The sequence below is a fragment of the Anas platyrhynchos genome, chromosome 4, assembly GCF_047663525.1.
Source record: "Anas platyrhynchos isolate ZD024472 breed Pekin duck chromosome 4, IASCAAS_PekinDuck_T2T, whole genome shotgun sequence".
NCBI classification, from domain to species: domain Eukaryota; kingdom Metazoa; phylum Chordata; class Aves; order Anseriformes; family Anatidae; genus Anas; species Anas platyrhynchos.
Window position 1 is genome coordinate 49885962 of NC_092590.1, and position 26120 is coordinate 49912081.

General features: G+C 48.4%; 1 protein-coding gene across 1 annotated transcript; it reads right to left on the reverse strand.

The window, feature by feature from the left end:
• Positions 1–3634: 3634 nt before the first annotated feature.
• On the reverse strand, positions 3635–11088 carry AREG (amphiregulin). Its single transcript, XM_027457006.3, has 6 exons — positions 10908–11088; positions 10629–10793; positions 8031–8214; positions 7420–7578; positions 5672–5774; positions 3635–4862 (listed from the first exon to the last, which is right to left on the reverse strand). Exons 1-5 carry the CDS (start codon positions 10948–10950, stop codon positions 5687–5689), a joined length of 639 nt encoding a protein of 212 aa, XP_027312807.1. The 5' UTR covers positions 10951–11088; the 3' UTR covers positions 3635–4862; positions 5672–5686.
• Positions 11089–26120: the final 15032 nt, after the last annotated feature.

Genomic DNA, 26120 nt, shown 5'->3' on the forward strand with positions numbered 1-26120 from the left:
ATTCAAAAAACACTGAGGTGAAGACTGACTTTTTCTGAATTATATGCAAAGACCTGTCTTTCAGACACAAAAAACGTGGAGATGAATTTTCTTTTTCAAAAAAACAAACAAAAAGCAAACAAAAACCCAAACACCCTGCCACTCTCCATATCAAGATGATTTTTGAAAAAAGACACAAATCCTCCTTCCTTGGCTTTAGGCCGAGACCCACAGTAAGCTAACAATAGCTGTTTCTCTCTGACATTCACAGGCGTAGCTCTCTCAACTGAGCAATCTCACGAGTCATAGGCAAAGCCAGACCTGCAGTAAATGAGGATTACTCGCTCGAGGAAGGTGTAACCAGCTGAGGAACGATAGGTATGTACAGCTTTGTTCACAAAATGAGAAGGAATCAAAGTTTGCTTATTAAAGGCTGTCTGACCTTTCTGTCCACTGATTTATCTCCTGTGAATAGCCTCCACCACCGACACAAACACTTTGCTCTTGCTCCGTGAGCACGCTCACTTACCGCATTCAGTTGTCACCAAGAACATGAAGCCATCACTTCCTATCAAAGAAAACTCCTGAAGAGCCAAGTGACTGCGGGACAGTTCACTGAAATGAGGCATACCGTTAGTGCATTGAGAAAACCTCTTCAAAACCAAGCCGGCATTTGTCCCCGTTAACAACCTTGCCTTCAGATATGTTTGTTCAAGTAGTTTACTGAAGTACTCGTCATGCTAGCTGGATAGCAAAGTATATTGATATAAAAAACACACAGATATTTTAAGAATACTAAACTTTACACTGACTACCGGTAATGGCACTGAACAACTCAAAGATGGATTTAAGCAAATTGCTGCACTATGTCTACTTGCAGCAGCTGCCAATGCAAATATCTTCACAAATGTTCCTGTGTATCAGGAAGAAGAAAACATCTTTAACTTGCACCTTTCCTGTGCCACAGAGAAGAACCAGTCTTTCTATGATATCCAGCAGGCCAAGATTTAAAGGAACATCTTCTACTGAAGAGGTCGAGCCTCCTACTTGAAGGAGACAACGGCCACTGAGAGGAAGGTAGGAGGAGGGTGCAAGGTTCACAGGGAGAAAGAAGGCTGTTCTGGTTACAGACAACTGCAAAACATGCAAAAGCGTCACGAAGCCACAACAGAAGAAACATAAGGAACTACCATGTCTTCTAAAAAATCACAGAGATCGCAGAGAACAAAACGTTTAGGAAAGGGGAAGGAATTGTGCAAGTAGACGTGACCCACACTTTACCAGAATTCCTGGATACTGAGCTGGATACCAAAAATGCTTTGCAAAATCAGCCATGTGTGCAGAAAATTGTGCAAGAGAGGTCAGGCTGCTCTTCCAGGTCTCAGCAGAGGCAGCTACAGGTAACAAGGACACAGAAGCTCTCCTGTCAAAGTGACGTTACCATTGGAAGGCCAAGAAAAATCCGGAGACAAAACTTCCTAATAATGTGCGGGACCATGTGTGGCATGCTTACTGGAATGAAGGAAACTCCAAGATGAGGGGAGCAGATGATGTATATATCCTGAAAAACAGACCTGGCTGTGCAGGAACAGCATTCACGATTCTCTTTGGCCTTGCCCTGCAGCAGATCAGATTTGCTTGTCACACAAACGTCACATCCATGAATGTCAAGAGACTTACATATTTATCATTCCATCCAACAGTTGTTTTTTTTTCCAATCAAACAACCCACTGGGCACACTAGGTCTTAATGGTGCTTGTGTACCAAACTCACATTAGGAAGCTGGTAATAAGCTGTAATTAGTCAGTGCCATAGCTCCAGCAGAAAAAAAATATTGTTGCTTGCTAAGAAGAAAAAAGTCATGAGTATTTGCCTGCAGTTCCAGTTGATCAAATGCATATTTTTTTGTTTTTATTTTTTAACTGGAAAGCTGCATGTTAGTTCTAAATACACAATTAAGTATTATTCCTGGACAGGGCAAATCTACCTCAGTTTTGTGCACTAAATTTCTCAAGAAGGAATATCCTCAGCAAACATTCTACAGCGCTCAGAAAGGCCACCACAAGGAACACAGAAAGCTGCCTGCCTAACACAGGACAGCTGTTAACACACGCACAGCCACCTGGCAGCAATCAACAATTTTCTGTCTTGATTATTGACAAGAACTGCAGTCCAAGCCAGGACAACTGCCGCTGAGGCTTAAACTTTCAAGATCCCAACTTCTCAAAAATGGCTCAGCTGGGCACCTGCATTTTGTAACTCCAGTCACTCAGAGTATGAAAAACATACAACAGATGGAATTTACAAGTTGCACTGTAGCAGCTTCACTTTTGTTAGGCTTCAAAGCTGTAACAGGAAGAGTGAAAACACCTCAGTCTTCTGTGATAGTCTACTATCACACTGGTTTAGCCTATCAAGGAAAAAAAATATGGTATTTACTTTATAAAGATGACTGAAGATGGAAATGATTTGGGTAGAGAAGGCTCATGGCTTTCATATGAGTTGCAATCCATTCCTGGTCTCACTAGGCTATGCCTCAGCCACTACTGAGATTGAGCTTGTTTACTCCAAAGCAAAAACCTTGGCATGACTTACAGAAACAGCTTTTCTTGCCAGAGCTCTAATACCAAATGTCTGTGGAAAAGCCACTTGGAGAGATGCTATTTACTTTGGTAATGAAGCAAGTTTCCTGGAATGAAGTATTGCCATATTCCCAAGAGATGTTGCAATACATTTACCTGTACCTCAGCTACATGCCATACAGGCTCTCACAGAGAATGTCTGAGAACAGCCTGGCTAAGCCAAAAGGCCAAGGCTCAGCTCTGTGACACAGGACTGTGCCCTTCTCCTACAGCAAGCACACAACTTAGGTCCCAGCAGAAAGTTTGAGGTCTTTTTTTTTTTTCCTGAAAGTTTTCCAGTCTGCCACAACCTAAGACACAACAGTTAACCTTCTTGGAGACCCGTTTGAGAGAGAGGTCTTCTCACATCTTTATTCAAACCATGGATTTTAAGCAGCACTTGTCCCTTTGAATCCCTTTTTCTAGGCAACTTGGACCTCAGACCCCAACTCCCTCCTGGAAATGCTTAGAGGGAACATCAGCACACAGTTGGACTAATAATCACGTGTGGAAGGAGAGAAATTAAAGGTAGACTTTACAGGCCGAGGTTTCCTTGCTGTTTAGAGTCACAGGCCTGAGGCTATTCTGCTTTTCCTCATTTACTTAAGATGGGATTCCAAGCCACCATTGAAATCCTCTCTGACCACAGTGAGATGAAAGACTCTCCCTGTTCAACAATCCCAGCTCTCCTTTCACTGCAAATGGCTACTCATCTGCTGAAACTTGAGTTTCAAATTTTGCTTCCAATGAGGTAGCTCACTAATGCCCTCCCTAGTCCAGTACTTAAAAGGCTCCTTTGTAGTTGAATTTAATGGACTTCCTACTGAAGCAAGCACTTGCATTTGCACATTGTTTACAAACAACTTGCACTCTGAGAAGACCACCAAGCTCTACTTTGCACCTGCTGTAGGTTAGGTCTTCCCAGGCCTGTTTTGTGCACTTAAGTGTTAAAAGTCATGCTTAGAGGAGAAACCAAGCTCTAATTTCAAGTGTTTACATGTACTCCTGAGAGCAGGAAAAACTCTTACCATGATAAGATTATAAAAAAAGTTTAATTATAAAATAAATAAGTTTGTTATGGAAACATTAAATATTAAATACAATAAATGTACACATTTACAGATATAACTTGACAATTAATGGCATTGCTCTGTTACCAGAAGAATTCTGATCTATTTAGAAAGTGCACACAGTCTTTCAAGAAGAAACTGAACTCAGATAATACTCCGTGCTCAAGATTGCATGGGTATTCAGGAAACTGAGGGTCCTTGGGTCAGAGAAGTTTGAGGTAAGTAGAGTTCTTCACACCAGGAGGTAAAGCACAGGAGACCACCACTTGCTGAGTATCAGTGCATCAATTTCTTTCTTCAAAGGAACAGGTTCTTGGCTGAGTTGTCAAATGGCTGAATCTGATTCACATCACTTGACTTCAATGCTGCTCAAAGCAGCATCCAACATCTGGATAACAGCTGTTTGTAGCCAATGGACAGACACCACAACAGGAGCGCCCAGGCTTATTGCTTTTTCAAGCATTGCTTTCCTTCAGGGACAGAGCTTCAGACCTTCTTAGCATCCTGAGGAGGCTAGTTTTAACTTCGGCTAGCACACACACAGATGGATAGCTCCACTCACACAGTAAGTCCTACTGAATTTAGAGAGAGAACCTTCCACACATACAGTAACAGAACCCAGGTGTGGCTAACAGATTTGTCACCAACACCCTGCAAGTCAGAACTGGAGATGAAATCGTTTGAAGCTGGTATCAACAGGGAGCACAGCAAGAGCAGAATTAGTTTTGTCCACTGAGGCCTAGTTAGATAAGCTCTTCTCTAACTTTGGGGAGAGGGAAGGGAACATCCTCCCCTTCACCTCACTTTCCTGAAAGCCACAACTTCTCCTCAGTTAGAGCTGCCAAAAGAGACTTGCTAGCAGAAAAAAAGTCCATCCACAAAACAGCAGAGACCAGAGGTCTAACACAGGTAGAGAAAGCTCAGTAACAGCAGTCTCCAGCAGGTCCTGATAGCAAGTCCTCTGCCCCTGCAGTGGCAGCTCCCTCCATGTTGTTGTACAAAGTAGAGTGGCAACTGTTCTCCCCAGCAAGTGGTTCAGCAGCAAGTGGCATGTTGGGCATCTCCTTGCAGCAGCCTCCGTCTTGATGAGTCAGGGCTTAGTGGCAACAACTCCAGCCCCCAGTGTCCAGGTGGATGTGGCAGGTAGCCAGAGGTACCCTGTAGCTTGGCAGTGGCCACAGCAGAATTGTTCTGTAAGGGGCAGACCAGGCACGTTAACCATCACCCAAAACATGAGCACTCCGCACTAGAAACAGGTCAAACCTACATCCAAGGCAGGCAGGTTAGCTATGTGCACTCTGCTACACATTCTTCAGCTTCAAGCAAAGATTGAGCAGAACTCAGCAACTGTCACGGGACAAAGCTGGGACAAGCTCTGTAGTTCGCATGAGGTAAAGCGTAAGTACTGTATGCCAAAGTTTCTCTGGACTATCCTTTAGTTTCTCCTTCAGCTTGTAGTGTAACTCCTGTTCAATAGAAGTCCTTGAAACTGCTGTTTAATGCAGTTCTGCTCAGAAGAGAGTAACTTACTTGCTCATTAAAAGCCACCACATTTCTCCCTTAATCAATCCATCTATCCAAGGAGCTTCAGCACTGTTGCTTTGAGTATGGAACTTGACTGAGGAGCTATCTGTGGTGGTCGCTGAGTTGGCAGCTTGGTCTTTCTATATCCCCTAAGCACTGCAAACTTGCTAATGCCTTGAAGAGATGTGAAAAAGTCTCAGTACTTCTCAGGAGGGATAATGATCCATCTGGCTGCTGTGCTATATCCTATGATAAGGCCTACCAGAAAGCTAACAGTGCTGTTGAAGAGTTCACAGAACTGCAACATGAGTGGTTTCAGGAAACCAGTAACCTGGGTCACTCGCATGTAACCTACCTGCTTCAAGGCACTTGATGTGTTAAAAGGTAAGGCTAGCTTTGCTAAACATGCATGCAACTCCTGTGTTGTTAACCCCAACCTAGAAAACCTGAAACAAGTTTCACATCAGCTTTCATACCTGCTTTTTCCTCATTTACACACCAACATGTCCATTTCTGTTTTCTTGCCGAAGTTTTTTCCTTTCTTCTTTCTCTTCATACTGCGGACACTTTTTCCTGACCCTGTGGAATAACATCATGTTACAGGTGATTTTGAACCCTGACAAAGCCTTCTGTCACAAGCCCCCCATTCTCTGCACCATTCACACTTATCCTTCAAATTCTCAAGCAACCCCAGAGCACCAGAAATTTTTGAGCACAACTGTTTAACTATCCATCTCTAAGCTACATCTGACAGCTTGATAACCTGACAGATCCTCCAGGTTAAGTACAGGCAGTTTTGCCACACAGAGCCAGGGCTTCCTGATTCAAGCTTCACTAGGTATCAAGAGGAAGAGGCCTTGCTGCAAAAAGCCCAGAGGCCTTTTGCAACCAGCTGCAAAGTGAAGACTGCTTTGCTCCTTCCTGGAGCAGGACTTGAAGGGAACAGGAATTTAAGAGATTTGTCAAAATACCCATCAAAAGCAAGTTAACTGATTTTTTTTTCCCCCTGAAGTCTTTTCTAGTGTTCCCAACAAGCCACCTCTGGACACAGGTACAGATAAATGAACCTCACGGTTCAAGCTCATGAGTGTTCATGGGACAGATGCAGTCCTATTGCATGGCTTGCCTCAGCAGCTAACTCTGCTTATTTTCTTACAGCACTAAAGAACTGGTTCTCTCTCATAGCAGAGAGGAATGAGGCAGTGTTCAGAGAGCAACTGTTCTTCCCAGCATTCCTCAAGTTCACATCTAAATATGAAGCAACAACAACACGACAAATGCACACCTTGTTTCCTGAATTGCACAAAAGGGTACAGCATGTACCTAATTCAATGTACATCTAAAATTAGACCAGATTTCTGAGTTTCACCCACACTACCCCAAGCCCTGCTGCAGTGTCTGACCTAGAGAATTGCTCCTGTGCTCAGTTAACACCAGATCCAGGATCCCTGTGCCAGCTACCTAATGGCAGCAGCAGAAAGCCTAGAGAACAAGAAGCCAAGGCATAGATGGGTAGAAGCTGCTGCATGTACCTTGTACAGAGAAACACAGGTACAGAAGAGGCATTCATGCAAGGCATGGAGAACATTCCCAGTGAAGTTTTTACTGTACATAGAACAGGATCTGAGATGCTGGTTACCTACTGCTCTGCACTGTCTGCAGCCATTAACCAAGGAATGGCTGTTACCTCAACAGCACAACCTTTTGGACAGACAGCACTTGCTCCCTTATTTGGTTCTCCCAAAGCACAAGTATTTAAGCCCAGCAACCTCCATTGAGAAAAGGACAGCTAGAGGACTGTTTCCTTACCTCTAGCTGTGTACCCAGCTGTTGGATAACAGCCACATTAGTCACATTACTGCTGGCAGAATTATTCTGCACAAGGATTAGGAAATGTACTGCTGCATCAGCGTTAATGCTCCTCCTCCACCTCCTGCTGATGCTTTGCAGCACCAGTACTCTGGTTGTAGCAGGAAGGCTCTTGATTTAAAACTTAGCATTCACAGGCCGCACATAGCCAATAATAAAAGAGTAAGTGAACACCTGATATGAACTTTTCAGACTTTGCTTCTACCCTCAAGACATCTTCAAGCCAGGATAAGAACTCTGCCCTTTTGGAGGTCTCACACGCAGTTCAGACAAGCCACACAGACTTTTGACACAACCAGACACAAGCCCTGCTCACCCTTAAGCCAGCCAGACACCCAAGAACATAAATACTTACTGCACTATCACAACGATAAGTACAGTAACGAAGCTGATGCTTGAGAGCAGGACAGCTACCACTACCAACACAGTCTTGGAGTAGTCTGCCACATCATTCTTCCTTTGAGTCTTCATGAACTGTTCACCACAGCGCTCACCAAAGAAATCCTGATGACACCTGCAAGTAAACATCAACACAAGTTCTTATCAGCTCCCGTACTGTCTGGAGCCAAGGACGCCTACACACACATTCAAGCCTGACTTCAACATCTTCAGAGTTTCACATGAATCTCAAGATGCTCTCTTCAGAGCATGTTCATGAAATGCAGTCACTGCTCTAGCACAAGATTTGTCAGTATTTCAACAAGTCGAGATTAGTTTGGGCGTGATGTTCCAAGAAGACACGCCTTTTCATTCTTTTGGTTCAAGTTTATGACCAACTGATGAGTTCAGTGGCTTGTTATGCATCTCAGATTCCATCATCACTTAATTTACATGGCAGAAAGATTCTCAGTCAAAATACTGCACGAGATGGATCTAGGCCAACTTGACACCAATTTTTCCTCTAAGCCCTCATATGCCACCAGCACATGCAAATCAGAGCTGGCTCACAAGGTGCATGTAACTTACTTGCAGGTCACCATCTGGAGATGTTCTAGGTATACGCATTCACCATGGATGCAAAAGTTTTTGTATTCCATTTCACAGGGAGTCCCTTTCTTTTTGTTCTTCCCTTTGTTCTTCTTCCTTCTTGATTTGCCAGCATTCTTCTCACCCCCCCTCTTTGTTGTCTTGGGCTTAACCACAGGTTCAACTGAAAAAAGAACAAGAGGACTCAGTCTAGTAATGCTAAACAGACAGATCCTGTGAAAATGAAATAAGATTTGGGAATCACTTCATGAGAGCCTATGATTGTGGAGCATCAAATGCAAGCGAGCAAAGACCTGGGTACTTGACATCCAGCACAAATGCAGCAAGTTCAGAAGCTCATTAAGCTCAACTCTGATACCCTTGAGTCCTGAGCAATGCAGGCAGATTGCAGCAAAAGAAGATGGAGTGGATGAAGAGCAGAGTTAAAGGACTTAGCCGTGTTCCACATGGCTAAGACACTTGAGTGAAACCACATAGGTTCAGTCAAGGACTTCTGAAGAATATGAGTTCACACTGAGCCAAGCCATCCACACATTTTATAGCGACGCAGATGCAAGGCTACCAGCCTCCATTGCTCTAAACTCTATTTGCATCAGTGATGAAAGGCTTTGTAAGTTGCTAGATAGTCCTGGGCGCTTGTCAAGCCAAGACAGCCTGCTATCCCAGTTAGCATACTTGTTTCTCCCAAATAACCTGCAGTGCTGTCCTCAGCAGAAGAGATAGTTCATTTCCAGTTCTCCTACTTTGAGATGAGTGCACCAGAGGAGTGAAAGCAGGAGAGTCCACAAGAGTCAGGTTATTTGTTCTGCCACTTACTGTTGCCCCTCATTATCTCAATTAAAATAAACCTCCCAAAGAGTGTGGTTTAAGAGGCTGGTGTTTTAGTAGCCTTTGGATTTGAGGGCATCTTCCTTTTGCCAGGGAGAACAAGCATAGGGCAGTCACTGACTAGGTGAATAAACTCCACAGACACATGGCAACAAAGCTTGATAGCATTATCATAGAGCAAGGTGGTGAAGCACTGGTTCTCTGCACAGACCATCCCTTTTCTGCTAGCCATAAAACAAGTCTTCCCCAAGTGATGCCACGCTATTCAGGAGTAACAGTTAACCACATGAGGTCTCAACAACAGAGAAGACATTTGCAGTCATCTTCCAGACTGTTTATTTCCCTATAGTGCCGCAAAGAGATAAAAATTTGGGGATTATTTCACTCAGAGCACTACACATGCAGGCAGTTACCACAATAGGATGCAACAACTCCATAGCCCTGTATTTCTAGTGACAAGAGATTGCACACAAAGTACACAAAGAAACAAGGTGTAGTTCACTGTTGTCTAGACAGCAATCATTTTAAGTTCTAGAGCAACAAGCCTGGCTTGAAGTTACTTAAAAGCAAAAACGCCTTCAGCAACCAGAAGTCTGATTCAAATTGTATAAGCTATATTAATATGTAAACTAGGAACACTGTTCCTGCAGCAAGGTTTCCTATCCCTAGAAGTGTGAACTTAAAACTGACAGCTGAGGCCTCCGTCCTGTCCAGTTGGACTTGATATTTAGGTTCACACTTTCGTAATTGAGGCTGTTTCCATTCTTCCTTCTTCAAGGAAGAGGCTGTTGGTTTGATCTACGTCCCCGTTTGCAAGCTGCATAGCCAAGAAAACCATCCACAGTTGAATCATAACAGCTTGAAGACTCCCTCCACAGATAAACCTCATGCCAAGTAGCAGAGCTTGTCTACAAACCAACCACCTTTGGTAACAAATCTGGTTTCTGTGCAGTTAGACAACACAGAAGTCACGGAGCCAGTAGTTTTACTGGCTAAACTGCTCACTAACTCTGACATTCCTGTTCCCCCTGAAGGTCTTGCAGTCACAGAAAGCTTGAACAAGGGTCCACACGTTCCCGTACATAATATCTGGAACATGCTCCCCTGAGTCTCATTCAAGCGTCAGGGTGTTCCCTCAGGAAAAACAGCAGTTGGATCCCATCCTAGAAGGCAACAGCACCGATTACTATCCTGCACTGAATTGCTAATCACTCATAGGTATTCCTTTAGCCACAGCCTCCACAACTTGTCTCACAACTGCACTTAGATGAGAACCAAGAAGGTCCTCCTGTCCCCCCTGTTTCTGGTCTGGTGGGCTGCTCAAATGTCCTCATTGCTTCCAGGACTGTTTAAGTGTTGGCTAAAGGATGCCTAACAAGCACTTCTGCAGCCACATAGGGGGTTTGCGTTGGTTTCTCCTGCAAAACTTTAGTCAACTCCAAGTCAAGTAAGCATGAGAAGACACCCCGAAAAGCCTTCAAGGCAGGACAACCAGCCTCATCTCAACCCCTCTCCTGAGAGGGACAGCACCCAGCAGCCCTGCTGATGCTCCCACAGCAGCTAGACTGTCACTCCACCACAGTTTTCCTGTGAGGAAAATAGCACAGCGGCTCCCACACCCCTTAACTTCAACTCCCACTGCGCTCCCAAACCTGACACCCTATTTCTAACCCAGCAGGAGCACTCGGGACGAGAAGGGGCAGCACGGAGCAGGCGAAGCACAGCCGCGGGGAGGGACCGCCGCCTCACCTCGGATCAAGTCATCCACGATGTACTGGTGGACGGGCAGCGCCTCTTCACCCTCCTCCTCCTCCTCCTCGTAGTCGGGGCTGGGCACAGCCTCCCCCTGGCGGCCCTCAGCCTCCCTCGGGCCGGGCTGGGTGCCGTTGGCCGCTGAGGCGGCGGCGAGGCGGGCTGTGAGGAGAGACGGCGCCGTCAGGGGGGCGCGCAGCCCGCCAACCCCCCCAAACCGCCTCATAACGGCCCCAACCGCCGCCCGCGAGGCGCCCTCACCGCCCTCCCCCGCACCTGCAAGCGCGGCCAGCGCGACGAACAACGCCAGGGCGCGCATCGGGGATCGCGGCGGCGAAGGGAGTGTCGGAGGAGACGGCGGCGACAGGGGAAGCGTGGCGACAGGTGGAGTGTCGCGACAGCCGGCGGCGCGCAGCGCTCCATGAGGAGCCGCCCGCCGCCGCCGCCCCTTTTATAGGCGGCTCCGTGACGTCTCTGGGCGGGGCCACAGGTGACGGGAGGGAGCCGTGAGGGGAGGGGGGGGGGCGGCGCACGCGCACCTTCACAGAGTCACACAGAATTTCTAGGTTGGAAGAGACCTCAAGATCATTGAGTCCAACCTCTGACCTAACACTAACAGTCCCCACTAAACCATATCCCTAAGCTCTACATCTAAATGTCTTTTAAAGACCTCCAGGGATGGTGACTCCACCACTTCCCTGGGCAGCCTGTTCCAGTGCCTCACAACCCTTTCAGTAAAGAAGGTTCTCCAGGCTGAACAAGCCCAGCTCCCTCAGCCGCTCCTCGTAGGACCTTGCTGAGCGCGCTCGGGGGGCTCGCGCCCGCCGTTAACGGTCGCTCCCCCCCCCAACGGTCGCGCTCCCGCCTCAACGGTCGCCCTGCGGGGAGCCCCCTCAGGGGGTCGGCGGCTCCCCCCCCCCCGGGCTCCGCGTCCCCCCCTCCCGATGCCGTGAGGCGGAGCGGGGTTGCCATGGCGAGCCCCGTACACACACACAGCGCGGCACGTTTATGGCGGGGCACGCCTCCGCTCTTTGCTCTGCCCCCCGCGCCTCGGAGGAAGCGGGTTGGCGTGTTTTGGGGGGCAGTAAAGGCGGTGATGGCCCTGCGTGTGGGGCCGTGGGTGGTGTGCTCGGGGAGCAGGACGTAAGTAATGACTGACGGAGTTGGGGCAAGGAGGGGGGCAGCCAGCCAGCCAGGGTGGGCGCTCACTCCTGGTGAAGGGCGCCTTGCTCTCCCGTGTCCCACACCGGCTTGCTTTTAGGGGATGAACCCCAGGGGAACAGGTTGTAGCGCACTGGTGTAGGGTGGGAACGCAGAAAAGCCCTACAGGGGTGTGAGGACAGCAGGTGGATGCCTCTTGGTGTCGGTCAGCACCACAAAGGCTCAGCGTGGAGCATCAGAGGGGGATGTATGGCCCCCAGGAGCTGCGAGATGGGAGCTCTCTGCATCAGGTTCCTCCTCACGGGGTGTCGTAAGAGCATCCCCAGTACTCGGCTATAAGGAGGAAGCAGAAGAGGGTGGGATGGCCGTGAGAGTCAGACAAAGCTCTGCTCTTCTAATTGGGATGCTCTGGAATGCCATTTGCAGCTCAGGGAGCTGCCAGAGCCTTTGTTTAACCTAGCTGGGATCAAAGTTGCTCGGTTATTAAGTCTTCTCCCCTCTTCTCTGCAGGCCAAAGGAGGACACACAGCTCCTGGGGCTCTGTTTGGCTCTCAGGCTCATGCCAGCTCCGCGCCGAGCACTCCAGAGTGGGTAAATCTTGGGAAGTGATGCCTGACAGCTCCAAAAAAGACGCTGCCAAATCAGTCGCTCAGTCTTCATTTGGGGGCAGCCTGGGGCTCAACGCAGCTCCCTCCCCTCCACCACAGACCCGAACTACCCACCCATAACCTCTGTAAGGTACAGGCCACAGACCAAGTGTGAGCACAGCTTCTCCAAAGGCAGAGATGCTGACTTTTGGGGACGGGGTCTGTTCTGCCTACAAGTGGGGTTTGTTTTGTGAGAATGGCCAAATAGAGATGCCTAAGTTGAGACCTTTCCTGCCCCTCGCCTGACGTGCTCAAAGCTGGCTCCTACAGCTTCCCTGTTTTCTTTTTTTGCTGCCTTTAAAATGAAGTAAATTTCTCCCGGCCTTTGTTAGAGAGAAATTTACCGGGAACACTTTGAGGTAATTCTTTCAATCTCATTCCAAGAAGCACTGAAAATTCCAACCTCGTGCTGTGCTTGGCAAATTGCTAAGCAAGTGAAAATAGAAGCTAACCGGGGGAAAGGTTTAATGACCCGAGTGCAATTGACTGTGTTACCTGCACTGTTTAGAGACCAAATATGGCACATCCAGCTACTGACTCTGACCTCGCTCCTGAAATCTCCAACCAATGGCTCCGCTTCACCAGCTGGCAGCGGCAAGGAATTTGGCTTGGCACGCTACAAATTTGTTCGGCATTTTGCTGACTTCCTCCTGCCTCTTCTGCTTCCTGCAAGAAAAACGGGTGGCCGGGCATAAACTAGCACAGCTCAGGAATCTCTTCTCCCTGTGAAACGCTTTAGAAGTGCTGGTGGCCACAGCAAAGGCATGAGAGTGCTTTTCTTTTGGCATCCTGTACTGCCAATGCAGCTGGGATGTTTGGGGCAGCAAGGTGAGACACTCAGCATCCAGGGAACATACCAAGGGTGCTGGCTGCCAGTTGGACAGGAGGAGGGTTGGGGGAGATATCACCAGAGCTTTTCCCAAAATCCTTTCCAGCAAAGCTCTGCGGGCTTCTCTGAGATGACACCTCCAGAGGTCAGGTGTTTTGGGGAGACGTGCAGGGAGGGAAGCCCCCAGTGCTCTGGCTGATACGTCACCCACACAACTTCCATCGACTGCAGAGGGAGCCACAAGCAGGACAAAGATTTTGGAAACCTCTCCCTTGCTGATCTGTAGGGCCAGCCTCTGACCAGCTTACCTGCCACAGGCGAAGGGAAATCAGACACTTCCTGAGCAGGGAGGGCCTGGATCTGCTCTTCCCAACTCCGTGCCCCCGTCAGCTGCATGCTATCGGGCAGGAGGTGCTCAGCTTGACCATGGCGTTGTTCCCAGGCTGGAAGGACGCTTGGACTTTGTCCCCAGGCTGAGCTGCTGGAGGACATCCCCAGCAGTGATGGAAGGAGATGAAGCTTTGAGGGGGCTGCAGGACTCACCCCTGTGGGCTGCCCCACTGCAGTGGGGCTGGCAGGGCAGGGTGCTGGGCCAGTGAGGGGCAGGGCTCGCTTTTGGGAAGGTGCTGGTTCCCCGTGGATGCAGAGTGCCACCTACTGAGCCACCGCTCCCGGCGGCACCTGGGGTTTTCCAGCAGGACACCCTGCTGTGGCTGCAAGCCACTGTCCATCCTGCTTGTTGCGGGGCACAGGGAGCTTCCCCAAAGGCTGGTGAGCCTCGCAGGGTGCGATTATGGCACCTCAGCCACGTTGGAGGGGAGATTTCTCTCCAACGGTCTGCCTGCCTTCTCCCAGGCTTGTCTTCTCGAGAAACCATGCCAGGGGTGAACGTAGTGGCTGCGCTTCCTGCTCCGGAGCAGTGCATCATCTGGCTAGCTGCTCCCTGGGGCTGTCAGACCACCCTGGCAAGGGCGTGGTATCCTGAGACAGCAGGTCAGACCCTGCCACGCAGACATTTGTGGTGAATCCCAACTGTGGTGAATTTCCCATTCTGTGGTGAATCCCAACAAATTTTTGCTGGCAAAATGAATGTGCTCTCATTTCTGTACAAGTTCAGCTCTCCTCAGCTTTCACTTGGCAGCTCCTGGGACCTGCTGTGCCCCTCACTGACTGTGATCCATCAGCATGAGGTGATCAAACCATAAAGATGTGCCCAGGATGTGAAGTTACATATTTTCAGCTCTCAACGATGCTGGGAGCCCCCAGACTGGCAGAGGATGTGGATTATATTTCCTTCTCCTCTGGCCCCGCGTATCAGAGTGAAAGCCACCCTGCTCTCACTCCGCATGGGGTGGCCAGCAAGCAGCCTGTTCCTTCCCCGGCCTTGTGGTGACAATCAGGGGCTCAGGCAGGGATTGTAGAGGCCAAGTGACGCCAGTCCTGCCTGGCCTTGGCGGGGCACGCTTGGGCATCGTGTCCTCCAGCAGAGTCCGCATGCCAACCACGATCTCATTATTCACTCTCTTTACTTTTGATAAAACTCCAGAGAAATGCGTGAAGGGAAAGGAAGTGGCAGAAATTGCTGCCCATTAATTTTCTTCACTGACATCAAATGTTTATTTTGTATGGGCGGGCGCAGCTGACCTGGGTGTTTGAACATGAGTTATCCTTTCTCATCCATCCAGTTGAGAACAGGTGGAAAAGGGTGATGACTCAACCCGGAGCAGTGTCTTCTGGGCAGCTCACTAGACTTTCACTTGATTTGTGATCTGCAGATGCCAGTATCTTCTGCTATCAGCAGCTACCTCATAGGCAGGGAGAGAGCTTTGAAGTGAGGCATGTGTCACTCCAGTTCCTGCTGATGCAAGTCAAGATTGCTGTAATTAAGAGGATGTGGATGCCTAGCCTGGGTTCTTGGTGGGAAGGAAGGGGAAACAATACGGCATTTCTGGAAATCGGTACAAAGGTTCTAGTCTCTGAGAGACACAGGCATTTGGAGGACCATGCAGCCCTGCCATGAAAGTCAACAGCAACATCTCTCCTGAGGCGGTGACAGTCTGACAGTGCTTGATTCCTTTCCCAGAGACCTAGGTTGAAGCAGAGACTTCATGAGTGAAACCCATCCAGAAAGGGAATAATTTATGCAGGTGTACTACATCAGCTGCTCACCCCAGGGGAATCTGCCCAGTGGCACGTGTCTTTAGCTGCTCCACGTTTGACTGCAAAATCTTCTGCAGCATGCCTAAAGAATAAAAACAAAAAGGACAGAATCTACAGGCGCCCATGACAACTACGAGATCTGTGTTTTTCTCTCATTTACATCAATACAAATGAAAAGCAGCCCCCTGAAAACCCAAGGGTTTTCAGCTAAGGGAAACTCTAACAGCTGTGTGCATCCCTGCCTCACCTGATGAGGCATGCAATGGCACTGAGGGATTTAATGCTACCAAATCACAGCGGTGGGATTTTACACGTGCTTTCCACATCTTTCAGGAACGGCCAGCCTGAAATTTGCAGAATGTCCTGGGCCATCTCCCACCTCCTGATGACAGGCCGGGCTCAGATTTGCAGTGGTGGCAGGGAACACGTTACAAATCAGGCTGGGATGAAAGTCCTGCCACACTCTAGGAGGATTTTTGGGAAGCTGCTTGCTGTTAGAGCCCTGCCCCAGGCTCTGACTGGTTAATTTTCCACACAGCATGCACCCAGCAGCTCTCATTTGACCAAATACAACCTCCAGCGCTCACCCACTCATTTTTGTGCAATTTGCAAATGCTCAGGGGCAGATTCTGACCCCAGCAGTAATTGTAAGGGCCTGAAGCGGTAAGCGGGGTGAAGCAATGCTGGATTTACACTAGAACTGGGAGCTGGCCCTCAGCTAACAATCTCCTTCTGTAATACCAGCTCCTCCATGCCGGAGAGCACTGAAACCTGCTGCCCTTTCTTCCATTTCCTCGGGCGATCACAGAAACATTCCCCAGGACTCCAGGGCTCGTGGTCCTGCCCACGTCCTCCTGGAGTCAGCCTCCACATGGTACTACAATGCACCACCACCCACCTGACCCTGCTTCCCTGGCCCCACGGGACCAAGAAGGAAAGATGTTGTACAGGAGTCCCTATAAAAACTGAGGCTGGACCTCTGCTGTTGTAATCTGTGCACTGAGGTACCTGGGCAATGTAACTCTGGCCCCTTACCTTGCATATCACACTGCTTCACCTGCACTCTGCACACAGGTGCATATATTCAGAATACCCTGTTGCTCTCAGGTGGGCAGAATCACCACAGTATCTCTCTTCTCCACACAGCTTCTTGGGTTGCAGCCCTGCACGGTCCCTATAGAGGGGGAGAGCCATCTTAATGCATTCCAAAGTTGGACGTAGGTCATGTATTGTTTTGCAAGTACCCCCGACATATTCATTTTAAAAAGAAGAGAAAAATTGTTTAAACTTTTCCACCAAGGTAGCAAAAGCTGCCTGGCTGCTGTTCATTAAGGCACAGTCATCTCCCAGCACTCAGCTCAGAGAATGTGCGTATTTATATGAGCAGCGTGGCTGTTTGAAGAATAATGTCTACACTTGGAAAAAAAAGGCTTCTTTTTTTCTTTAGTGTCTTAGAGATTGAGCTGAAAAGAGCAGAGCAGAAATCTTCACCTTAAATCCCCCCCACAAAACAAACAAACAAAGAACAACAACAACAAACCTACAACAAAATCTAGAAGTTCTATACTACAATGCAGAGTTTTTAAAGCTAGAACATGGTTGCCTCTAATGCCTGGAATTTTAGTTATGAGTCTTCTGTTTCCTTCATTCCATACAACTTCACTTTTTTGGCTTACTGTGATAAAGTGGCTTTCTGTAGGCAAAAGCCCTTATGTAGTTTTTAATTATTCCATGCCCTCTGCAGCTTTCTTTTTAAGGACACCATGTAGTATAGTCAGAGCAAATAGAACCACTGTTTTAACAGTGGAGGAGCAATCTTTTATGGGCAAAGTTCCTCAAGGTGGTCCTGTACAGATGGGGTGGCAACAATTTGGGGTTACAAATCAGGCTGCCCTAGGAGGATCTTCTCCATGGAAGTCTGTCTGACCTGAAGTGTGTTGATGCCAATGAAAGTTGCAAAGTGTAGCTTGAATAACTGAGTTTGTTAAGTGGGGTGAATAACATATCCCTTTCCTCACCTTAGTGGCTTGGGTATGAAGTCACTGTAGAGATGCGTATCACCTAATTTGAAAGCATGTGAGTAAATTACACGGTACTGCACGTTTTGAGGGATTATCGTCTCATATGAGGACCGGGAACACGTGACAGAAATAGCGTCATGTTTTTCTTTCATATTGCATGTTATTTTCAACATCGTTCAGAGCAGCAGAGAAATAAAGTACACGTGAGAATTGCTTGGGAATTCTCTCCTGGAAGTGCAGGGAAAGTTGTAGCTTTTTAATTTATAATCTTCCTCACACAATGTTTTTTTCAATTTGGTTTGTAATTTTGGATGGCTGGTGAGAAAGATGGATGTACACAGGTGAACAGAGCATGGAGAAAAGACTTCACCTAGCTGTGAGCTGCTACAATTGGGAGCTGCAACAACCTGGTCAAATCCCTTCAGCCAAGAAGCGGTCTCTGCCATCCAAAGTGAACACGTTTTGTCCCATCATCTTTACAAAGACGCATCTGGCCCATGCCGTGACAAAAGGGCTGTTGTTTCTTTGCTGCTTGCCCATTTCTCATCTCTGCTGCATACATCGGTTTGTTGGCGTGTGACTCAGGCCCCTTAGGAAAGCTCTCAGGAGGAGTCAAACTCAAGTCCTATCTTCCGGTGTGAGAATCAAACACAGATTTTAGAAATAAACATGTGGAAAGCCCTTTGCCTGGCTGTTGGAAGGACCCCTTACTGCAAGCCCAATTCATGTGCAGGTTTGCTTTGCTTTTGCTTTCTGCAGCGGAAGCAGAGCGCAGAGTGCTTGGTGTAAGCGCAGCTCATCATATTTCCCTCGATCTGAATGGTTTTCTCTCTGAATCATCCTGCTCCCAGGAAGAGGAGGACATCTGGCACTGTCTTGCCACAGCTGAGTTTTTGCCACTGGTGCATCAGGAGGTGAATTTTCTTTACCTACCTGAAGTCATTTGGTATGTGAAGAAACAATGAATCACAAAGAGAAGCCTAAAGCAATTAGAAATTCCTTTCCTCTCACCTTTGCCAAAGCTAGATTTTTCCCCAGAACAAAGCCCGGGCAAGCCTTCCTACGCACAACAATGATTACGTAGATCGCTCTGGATTTTGTTTTTTTCACAGACCATGAGTAAGCAAAGAAATTGAGGAGAACACTCTATTTCATGGGCATGTTTGTTATGCTTCCTTGGAAATCCCGTTGTTAGCTGGTAGTACCTGCATTTGGCTACAAGTCCCGTGCCCTCCTGACGTCGGCTGCCTTTAATTAATTGTACTAGCAAATAAACATGAAATGCGACAAACTACAAATGCGCCACCGGACTAAGTCAGCCCTTGCAATTTGGGTGGTCATTTCACCGTGATGAAGTGGGACCAGTGAGTGAGTGCCTTGTGATGCTGCTTCCAGCCTCACACGTCCATCTGTCAGCGAAACCTGTGCACCTCATGCACCTTCCTCCTTGCGTGTTGTGTCTGTCCCCAGCAGGCTGGAATGTGGAGCCAAAGCTTTCCCAGGAGAGGACTGCTGAGACACACCACATGAGTAAGGTCTTGTTTGCATAAAGATTACATACTCATGCTGTGAAGAAGGCTTCCTAAGCACAGTCTCATTTCCTTCTGCAAGTAAGTTTGCCTTCATGTAGGAAAAACAAAACAAAAAAACAAAAAAACAAAAAAACTGTTCTTGAAGTCCTTGGACAGAAACCTGTTTACATTGGCATGCTACAAAACTGTCCTCTTGGCATGTTTGGGTTCTCCTGGTCTGACTGCATGGGGACACACAGTGCTCTGAAGCAAAACCGAGTCTCCATGGTGAGTGAGGTTCATGTCTTGTACTCACATGGGCTGTACTTTGCTCGCAAAAAGTCTCGTTCCACTCTCAAATTCAACGTGACCAACACACAAGCATATGCATCGCTCCTCCTGTCCCTGTGGGCTACACCCAAGAGGTTTCAGTGGGGACACATCTGCATCCAGTGGGGAAGGAGCGACCTGGAGGTACTGAATGCACCGCTGAGCACTGAGCTTTGGTCTCCACCAAAGGCTTTCCCTGAAATGTAGAGCTTAGCTCTGTTCCATTGCCATGGTAAAAGGTAACTCACCTACACGGTGGGAAATGAACTGGTTTCAGATGAATGCAGGAGCTGGTATGGGAGAGCAGGAGCTGAGAGGAGATGCTGGTGGTGAAAGGGATTAGTGTCAAAATCAGCTTTCTGGCAGAGAAAGAGATCTTTGTCTCTATTCCCTCCTACCTGGGTTATGTTGATCCGAGTTACAGAAGGGCAGGATGGATTTACCCATTTCGTGTAACAGGATTTGTCCCCTGCTCTGCCTTCTGAAACCTTCGTTTGAGATTTACCTGCTTCGCTGATACTGAACGATGTCTTCCATTCTTAACTCCAGAAGGTTGTTCCCAAGCTTGCTCAAGTTGCATGGAATTAACACGTTTCTAAACAAAGAGAGAGAGAGAAAATGTAATGTGTTTGACTAAATTTAAATTATTTTAAGATTTAAATAAATACTATTTTAACATGCATGAAACAGGTCACTGCAGCCAGAAAACCATTTTTCCCCACATTAGTAGGTTGGTGGCAAATAAAATTAAAGGCACTTAAAAGAAAGAGCTGAGCTGGAAAAAATGAATCATAGAATCATAGAATAATAGAGTATCCTGAGTTGGAAGAGACCCATATGCACAAAACTTTGTTTGAAAACTCAGAAATGGCCATACGGTTTCAATTCAAGAGTCATGTTTCAAGCATCCTGCCCCACACGAATGCCAAATGCTTCATTTTGCAGGTGTTCCGTGTGGCACCGTAAGTGACATGGTAGGTAAACACTTTAAAAGTTTTGAAGGAAACTGAAAGGAAGAGAAGCCAGGCTGCTTGGGGCCCTGTGGACCTACACCGACAAGTGGCCTCGCACTAAAATTTAGGAATGCCTCTGCAAAAGGGATTTTCACCCAAGCTCTATCCCATTCCCACTGCTAACTGGAGAGTCAGTGTATTTCCAGCGTGCACCCACACAGCAGAGCTGACACCTGTGCCATTAGCCCCGCTGTGGATGTGGCTCTCGTTTCCAAAGTCCAAGCTGGGCCTGTGAGGATTTTTGGGCTGATGGGACTTTGCTGGTTGGACCGCTGATAGGCAGCATGTACCCATCTCACCATCCATGTGCATTGTGGCATTGCTGAAGTGGCTGTCCCTTGTCAGCAATCCCATGAGCCAGACCTTTGGTGCAGTGAGTGGGGCACCAAGGCAGCCTCTCCACTGCTGCTGAGCTCCGGTGTCTGAAACAGAGACTCCCTGCTGTCCTGCAGGTGGAAATCCACAAGGGAGGCAGCCAGGTAAGGCATCGCTTCACCAGTAAACAGAGGAGACTCCGAGGGAAAGCTTTTTCTGACACAGCTCCGCACCCAGTACGAAGAGAGCCACGAATGCACAAACGCCATTTCCTCGCCACCCACGGCTGCCAAATTACCAGCAGGGCAATCAGACATCTCTCCGTCCTGGGTGGCCGCTGGTGGGCAAAGTGCGTCAGGGCTGAGCTCAGTGCCAAATCCTCGGGAGGACGCAGTGACTCCTGCATTCTCAGACCGTGAGCTCGAGTGGTTCGTTTTGAAGTTGATGAATTTGCAGGAAGGGCGGCTTTGGGGTGAATAAAATCCATCATTCCCTTGGGAATTGCTTCCAGCCTCTGCCAAAGACGGGCCTAGTTTCAAGGTACCTGTGGCTATGAGGGACAAGACTGACTAAATGCCCTTGGTGGCCGCACAGCTGTCCAGAGCCTCCTGAGTGCTCTGGGTTTGGAAAGAAAGGAAGACTTTGCTGGTAAATGTCAGGAAACTGAGCCTTGCAGTAATGATTAACCACACCGAGGACAGCGTGCACAAGGAACGGTGAGAACCTTCTAGGAGATGTGGTTTGTGCCTTTCAGATCAGGACAGACCAAAGCCATGTGTCTGCCCCTATGGAGAATCTGACTTTCCAACCTCGATTTCTATTCCCAAAGAGGACAGTACACTAAAATTGCATAAGTATTGTTTCCATGGGGGTGTCAGCAATGCTGCAAGCTTTGTGTTAAGAAAACTCTGAAACTCTTCATTTCTATGTTTTTCAGTGCATACAAAAAAATAAATTATTTATTTATTTTTTATTTTTTTTTGGTAAGCTCAGAATGTTCTCTGCTATTTGGGGCACAAAATGCTTCTTTTCCCCAGGAGACTTCTGAATGTTGCTTCCTTCTGCCAGCTAACTCCTGGTGGCAGGATGGGGCAGGGAGGCAAAAAATTGGGGATGTGGAAGTGGGAGATGTAGTCCTTGAGGTGACCACTAGGCGGGAATGAAACCAATGGCAGAAGATTCATGGGGCACTGACCTGTACAGGAATACTGACTAATGACTTTTTTTTTTTTTTTTTTTTTTTTTTTTTTCCTTTCTTTGCTTGATTTAGATTATTGGAACAAAAAAGCTTGTGTGAGTCAAAAAAAAAAAAAAAAGTTTTAAACAGTGCTGAACTGGCTGAAATAGCCCAGTCCAGTGACCCTAGTGGAAAGGAAACTAAGTAAATGGATTAATTCGCTGGGAGAAGAAACAATCCCAAGTCAGAAAGTTTTTGCTTGCGGCTAACTTCAACATTGTGTTCTTTTGCTATCACAATCTCACCATCTTTTCTTGCCCTCGTCTAAACTCTTCAGTTTGGTTTCCATCACCTCCCTCTCAGAAGTGACCTGACATGGGTATCCTGATGGAGATCCATCTCCCACTACCTATTATCCTCTCCTAAATTAAGCCCTATTTCCCCTCCTCTGCTGCCTAAGTGACAGCCGTCCTGGCAGAGGCAGCTAAACTGGCTTTTCTTCCTCATTCATGTGGCTTGTACAACTGCCTCCGCTTCCCGTTATAATGAAGGGCATTGACAACCAGCCTGAAGATCCAGAACTGAAAGAGGACCACAGGACCACTGGGGACCACTGGCAAACATTCACGGACCAGTGGTGAAATTGAGGCTGCTGCTGGTTCACTATTGCATCTCCTCTCCTGAATTCCTGCTGGGTTTTCCTATCAAGACTTCGATGCCCTCTGATGACTGGGTCAGAAAGATCAAACTGGCATCCAGCGGGGGTAGGGCAGAGAGGTTTCTCAATATTTTTTGATCAATTGTTGTAATCTCCCAGTTTGCCGGGAAAGCTTTTAATCATACAGGGTGGAATTATATAATGGGAGTGCTGGAGTAATTTAGGTTTGGCACTAGCTTTATTAAAATAATAATAATTATTTGTGCAAGACCAAACTTCCACCTTTACTGATGGAGCACCTTCCTTCCTTTCTTGCTTGCTTGCTTCCTTCATCCCTTTCATCCATCGTTTCTTCCCTCCTTCCATGTGTTCATCTGTCCATCCGTCCATCCATCTGTCCACCCATCCTTTCTTCGTCACCAAGAAGGATGGCTGCTACTGACCCAGCCCGGCTCTGCAATGAGTGAGTGATTTGTAAGTCTTTCCAGCCCTTTTCACCTCCCCTCCTCCCTGTGCCCCAAATCTGGCCTTCTCACGAGCAGCACCAAGGTGAGGTGCCAGCTGCTCTGCGCAATCTCAGACTTGCCTCAGTGGAGACTGGAACCAGTTGTCCAAACATCCTCCGCCTCCGTGATGTAACCCAAGATCGTCAGGGAGGCTTCCTCCGGCTCTCAGCAAGCTCGGGGCATTACTGGCTGACGCACTCCAAGGAAACCCGTCGAGGGGGACACATGACTCACAGAGGCTTGAGATTGCCACAGCACCTCTAGTGACATTACCACGAAGCACGCAATAGGCAAGGCGGCAGCTGGACAGAGAAAGGTCAGCCTCTGGAGCTTGGTGTGTCGCCGTGTCCTCTGTTGTGTGGGCCACTAGGGATGAGCGTGCTATGGCCGTGACCATGGGCACTACGGCTACGAGGACTCCAGGTTTAGTAACAGCAGGCACGCAACAGATGCTGAAAAACCTTCCCCCTCAAGAAGTGATAAGCGAAGGACGGCTTAATTTGCTGTGCCTGCTCCCACGCTGATCTCTTGGCAGCTTTGTGCCTGGCTGCTGTTCTTCTTACTAAAACCACTATGCTCCCTCTTACTAAAAAATAAGGATGGATGTTGTGAGCAGGGGAAACATTAACAAAAGTAACTTTTGCACAAAAGCTAAGCACTTTGGAGAGTTCACAGTACTTCAGAAAAGCACTGTCCTTCCACAGACCACCAACACAGGAGTTGTTGCTATTTTCCTAGATCTGACAGCCAAGGTCTTGAAAGCAAGCGTCAGTCATCCTTTGCCTGAATCTCAAGAGGCTGGAATGGGTTTCAGATAGGAGATACAGATGTGTGGGCAAGAATCACACAGCAGGGATACTGACAGGGCAGGTCTGAGGTGGGATAGGTCTGAAAATGACAGAGAGATGTCAAAGACAGCTGATGGGAGATGTGGGTGCTCAGCGCTCCAGAGAGCTCCTGCCAAAAGCATCTCATGGAAAAACTGCACAGTGACATGGTGGTGGCCCTGGGGACATCTGGATGCTTCAGTATCAGCTGGGTCTTGCCATTACTGGTCTCTAGTTTGCATCCCCACCTGTTCCATGCATTTTCTCTGCTGTGATGCAGCCGGACATGGGGACTGGAGAACTTCCCTGGCAGGACACAAAGCTGTTTGGCAAGAAGAGCTTGCGCAGGGCAGCCCAGGGGGCACCGTGCAGGCACTCTCACCAACAGAGACAGCCAAAGGTGTCTCTGAAAGCGGGCGGTGAGGGTGAGGAAGAGCTGCACCAGAGAGATGGAGGTGGTGCCAGCAGAAACCATGGAAGGAATGAGGGAGGTTCACTCTCTGAGAGAAATTACCTGGGGTGTGTCGTCAGGACCCGGCTGCGTGGTTGCTGGACTGGCAATCTAAGTCCAGCCGGCAAGCTGTTGAGGTGGCAGGCTGGTATGTGGCCCCAAGCTTCTCAGTTGCTCAATCATATGCAGGAGTGAGAAAAATACAGGGTCTGGAAGGGCTGCTATGGGCTGGGATTAAGATGAGCAACAGGGTAGGTGGAGAAAACCCAAGCCAAACTAAAACAGTCAGCTAAAAGTTAAGACGTAGGAAAACAAAATCCTGCCTAAGTCTGAAACTGGACTGTTTCTCTCAAATTTCCCCAACCCGGAAAGCCAAGGGCAGGGTAATCCTCATGCTGCTGCTGTCACTGCAGTTTAAAACTTGTGTGATTGCTGCAATGGAGGGCTGCAGAGGAAAGAAGCATTTCTGGTACTGAAGTTGCTCATGGCCGGAGGGGCTGGCAGACCTGTGGAGAGCAAGGCAGGGTATAATTTAAAGCCTTTCAGACTTGAGCTTTGCTAATAGCACCTCAAATACACGGGGTCATCATTTACAAAAGGTTAGCCGAGCGGCTGGAGTCTCTATGATGCCCCAAGAGGAGCAGCAAGGGCAGTGTGTGGGAGTGGGAGCAAAGCCTCTGGGTTGAGCCTTGCCGCAGAGTCCAGGAACAGTTTCTGGAGGATGAACAGAGACCGGCCAGAGCGGTTCACAGCCAAGCCGGGAAGCCTGAGGTGGAAACAAAGATGTGTCACCATCCTAACTGGGTCACAGCAGGAATGGCAGGAGGCTCCAAGAATTGATTTTTGCCCCATCTTCCCAGCGGAGAGGGCCATGCTAGCAGCAGGCTGGGGCTGGGGTTGCCATTCACTGTCACCAGTCACCCAGCAGAACAGGTTCCCCGGTGACAACCGGATTACAGGAGAAGGAGAGAGGAAGTGAAAAGCTGAAGAGCAGCTAATGAGGGCCCTACGACACCGGGCCCAATTAGCAGGGATTGACCAACAGTCCCCTTCTAACTGGATGCCAGGGAAAAAACAGTACTGCCTAGCCCCAGAAGCTGGTGGTACGTCTGCCAGAGAGGGACCCCGAGTGCAGGCACACGAGAAGGTCCACAGTGAACAAAGCACATGGTGAGGAGCACAGGAATTGCCGCCGTGCCAGGCCACAGCACTGCAACCAGAGCTCACACCCGGTGCCTTTGAGCATCTGGGCCCTCCTGCTGCGTGCTGCTGGAGCTATCTGTCGTGAGTAACGTCAGTCTGTGCTCAGATCATGCCTTTGCTTTGCTCAGTAGACATCTTTCCTCCTCCTCACCTCATGCACTGCCTTCGGGGCAGCTTGGGGAAGAGCAGAGCGGTGGAAATGGGCAGAACCTGGGTAGAGCTATCTCACTGCAGCCCTGCTCTGCCCAACCACACCTGTGCTGCGCTTGGTGCTTGTAAGCGGGAAGATAACAGGGAAAGTAAATCAAAGTCAGGATGTGAGTACCAAGGCAGGGAAGAAGCAGAGCTATCATTTCACGTGACTCATCTTTTCCAAAGGAAAGGGTGTAGGCCGCATGGCCAGGGGCAGAGCACTTGGGCAAACCTGTCCCACCTTGCCTCCCACTGCTAGCTCCAAGGGTCTTCCTTGCACCACTCCTTGCCCAGAGCCTTGCTATAATTGGCCTCCTTTTGCCCGTTTGCTGCAGATGTGCGTGGAAGAGCTCCCACGTCTCTTTCCATGGCAAGACAGAGACAAGATGATACAGAGATGGGATGATACTAGGCAGATTGAAGCACTATTACCTTCAACACGCAGTGGAAAAACAAGGAAGGGAGGTTCTGGTGATCCCCCCTTTCAC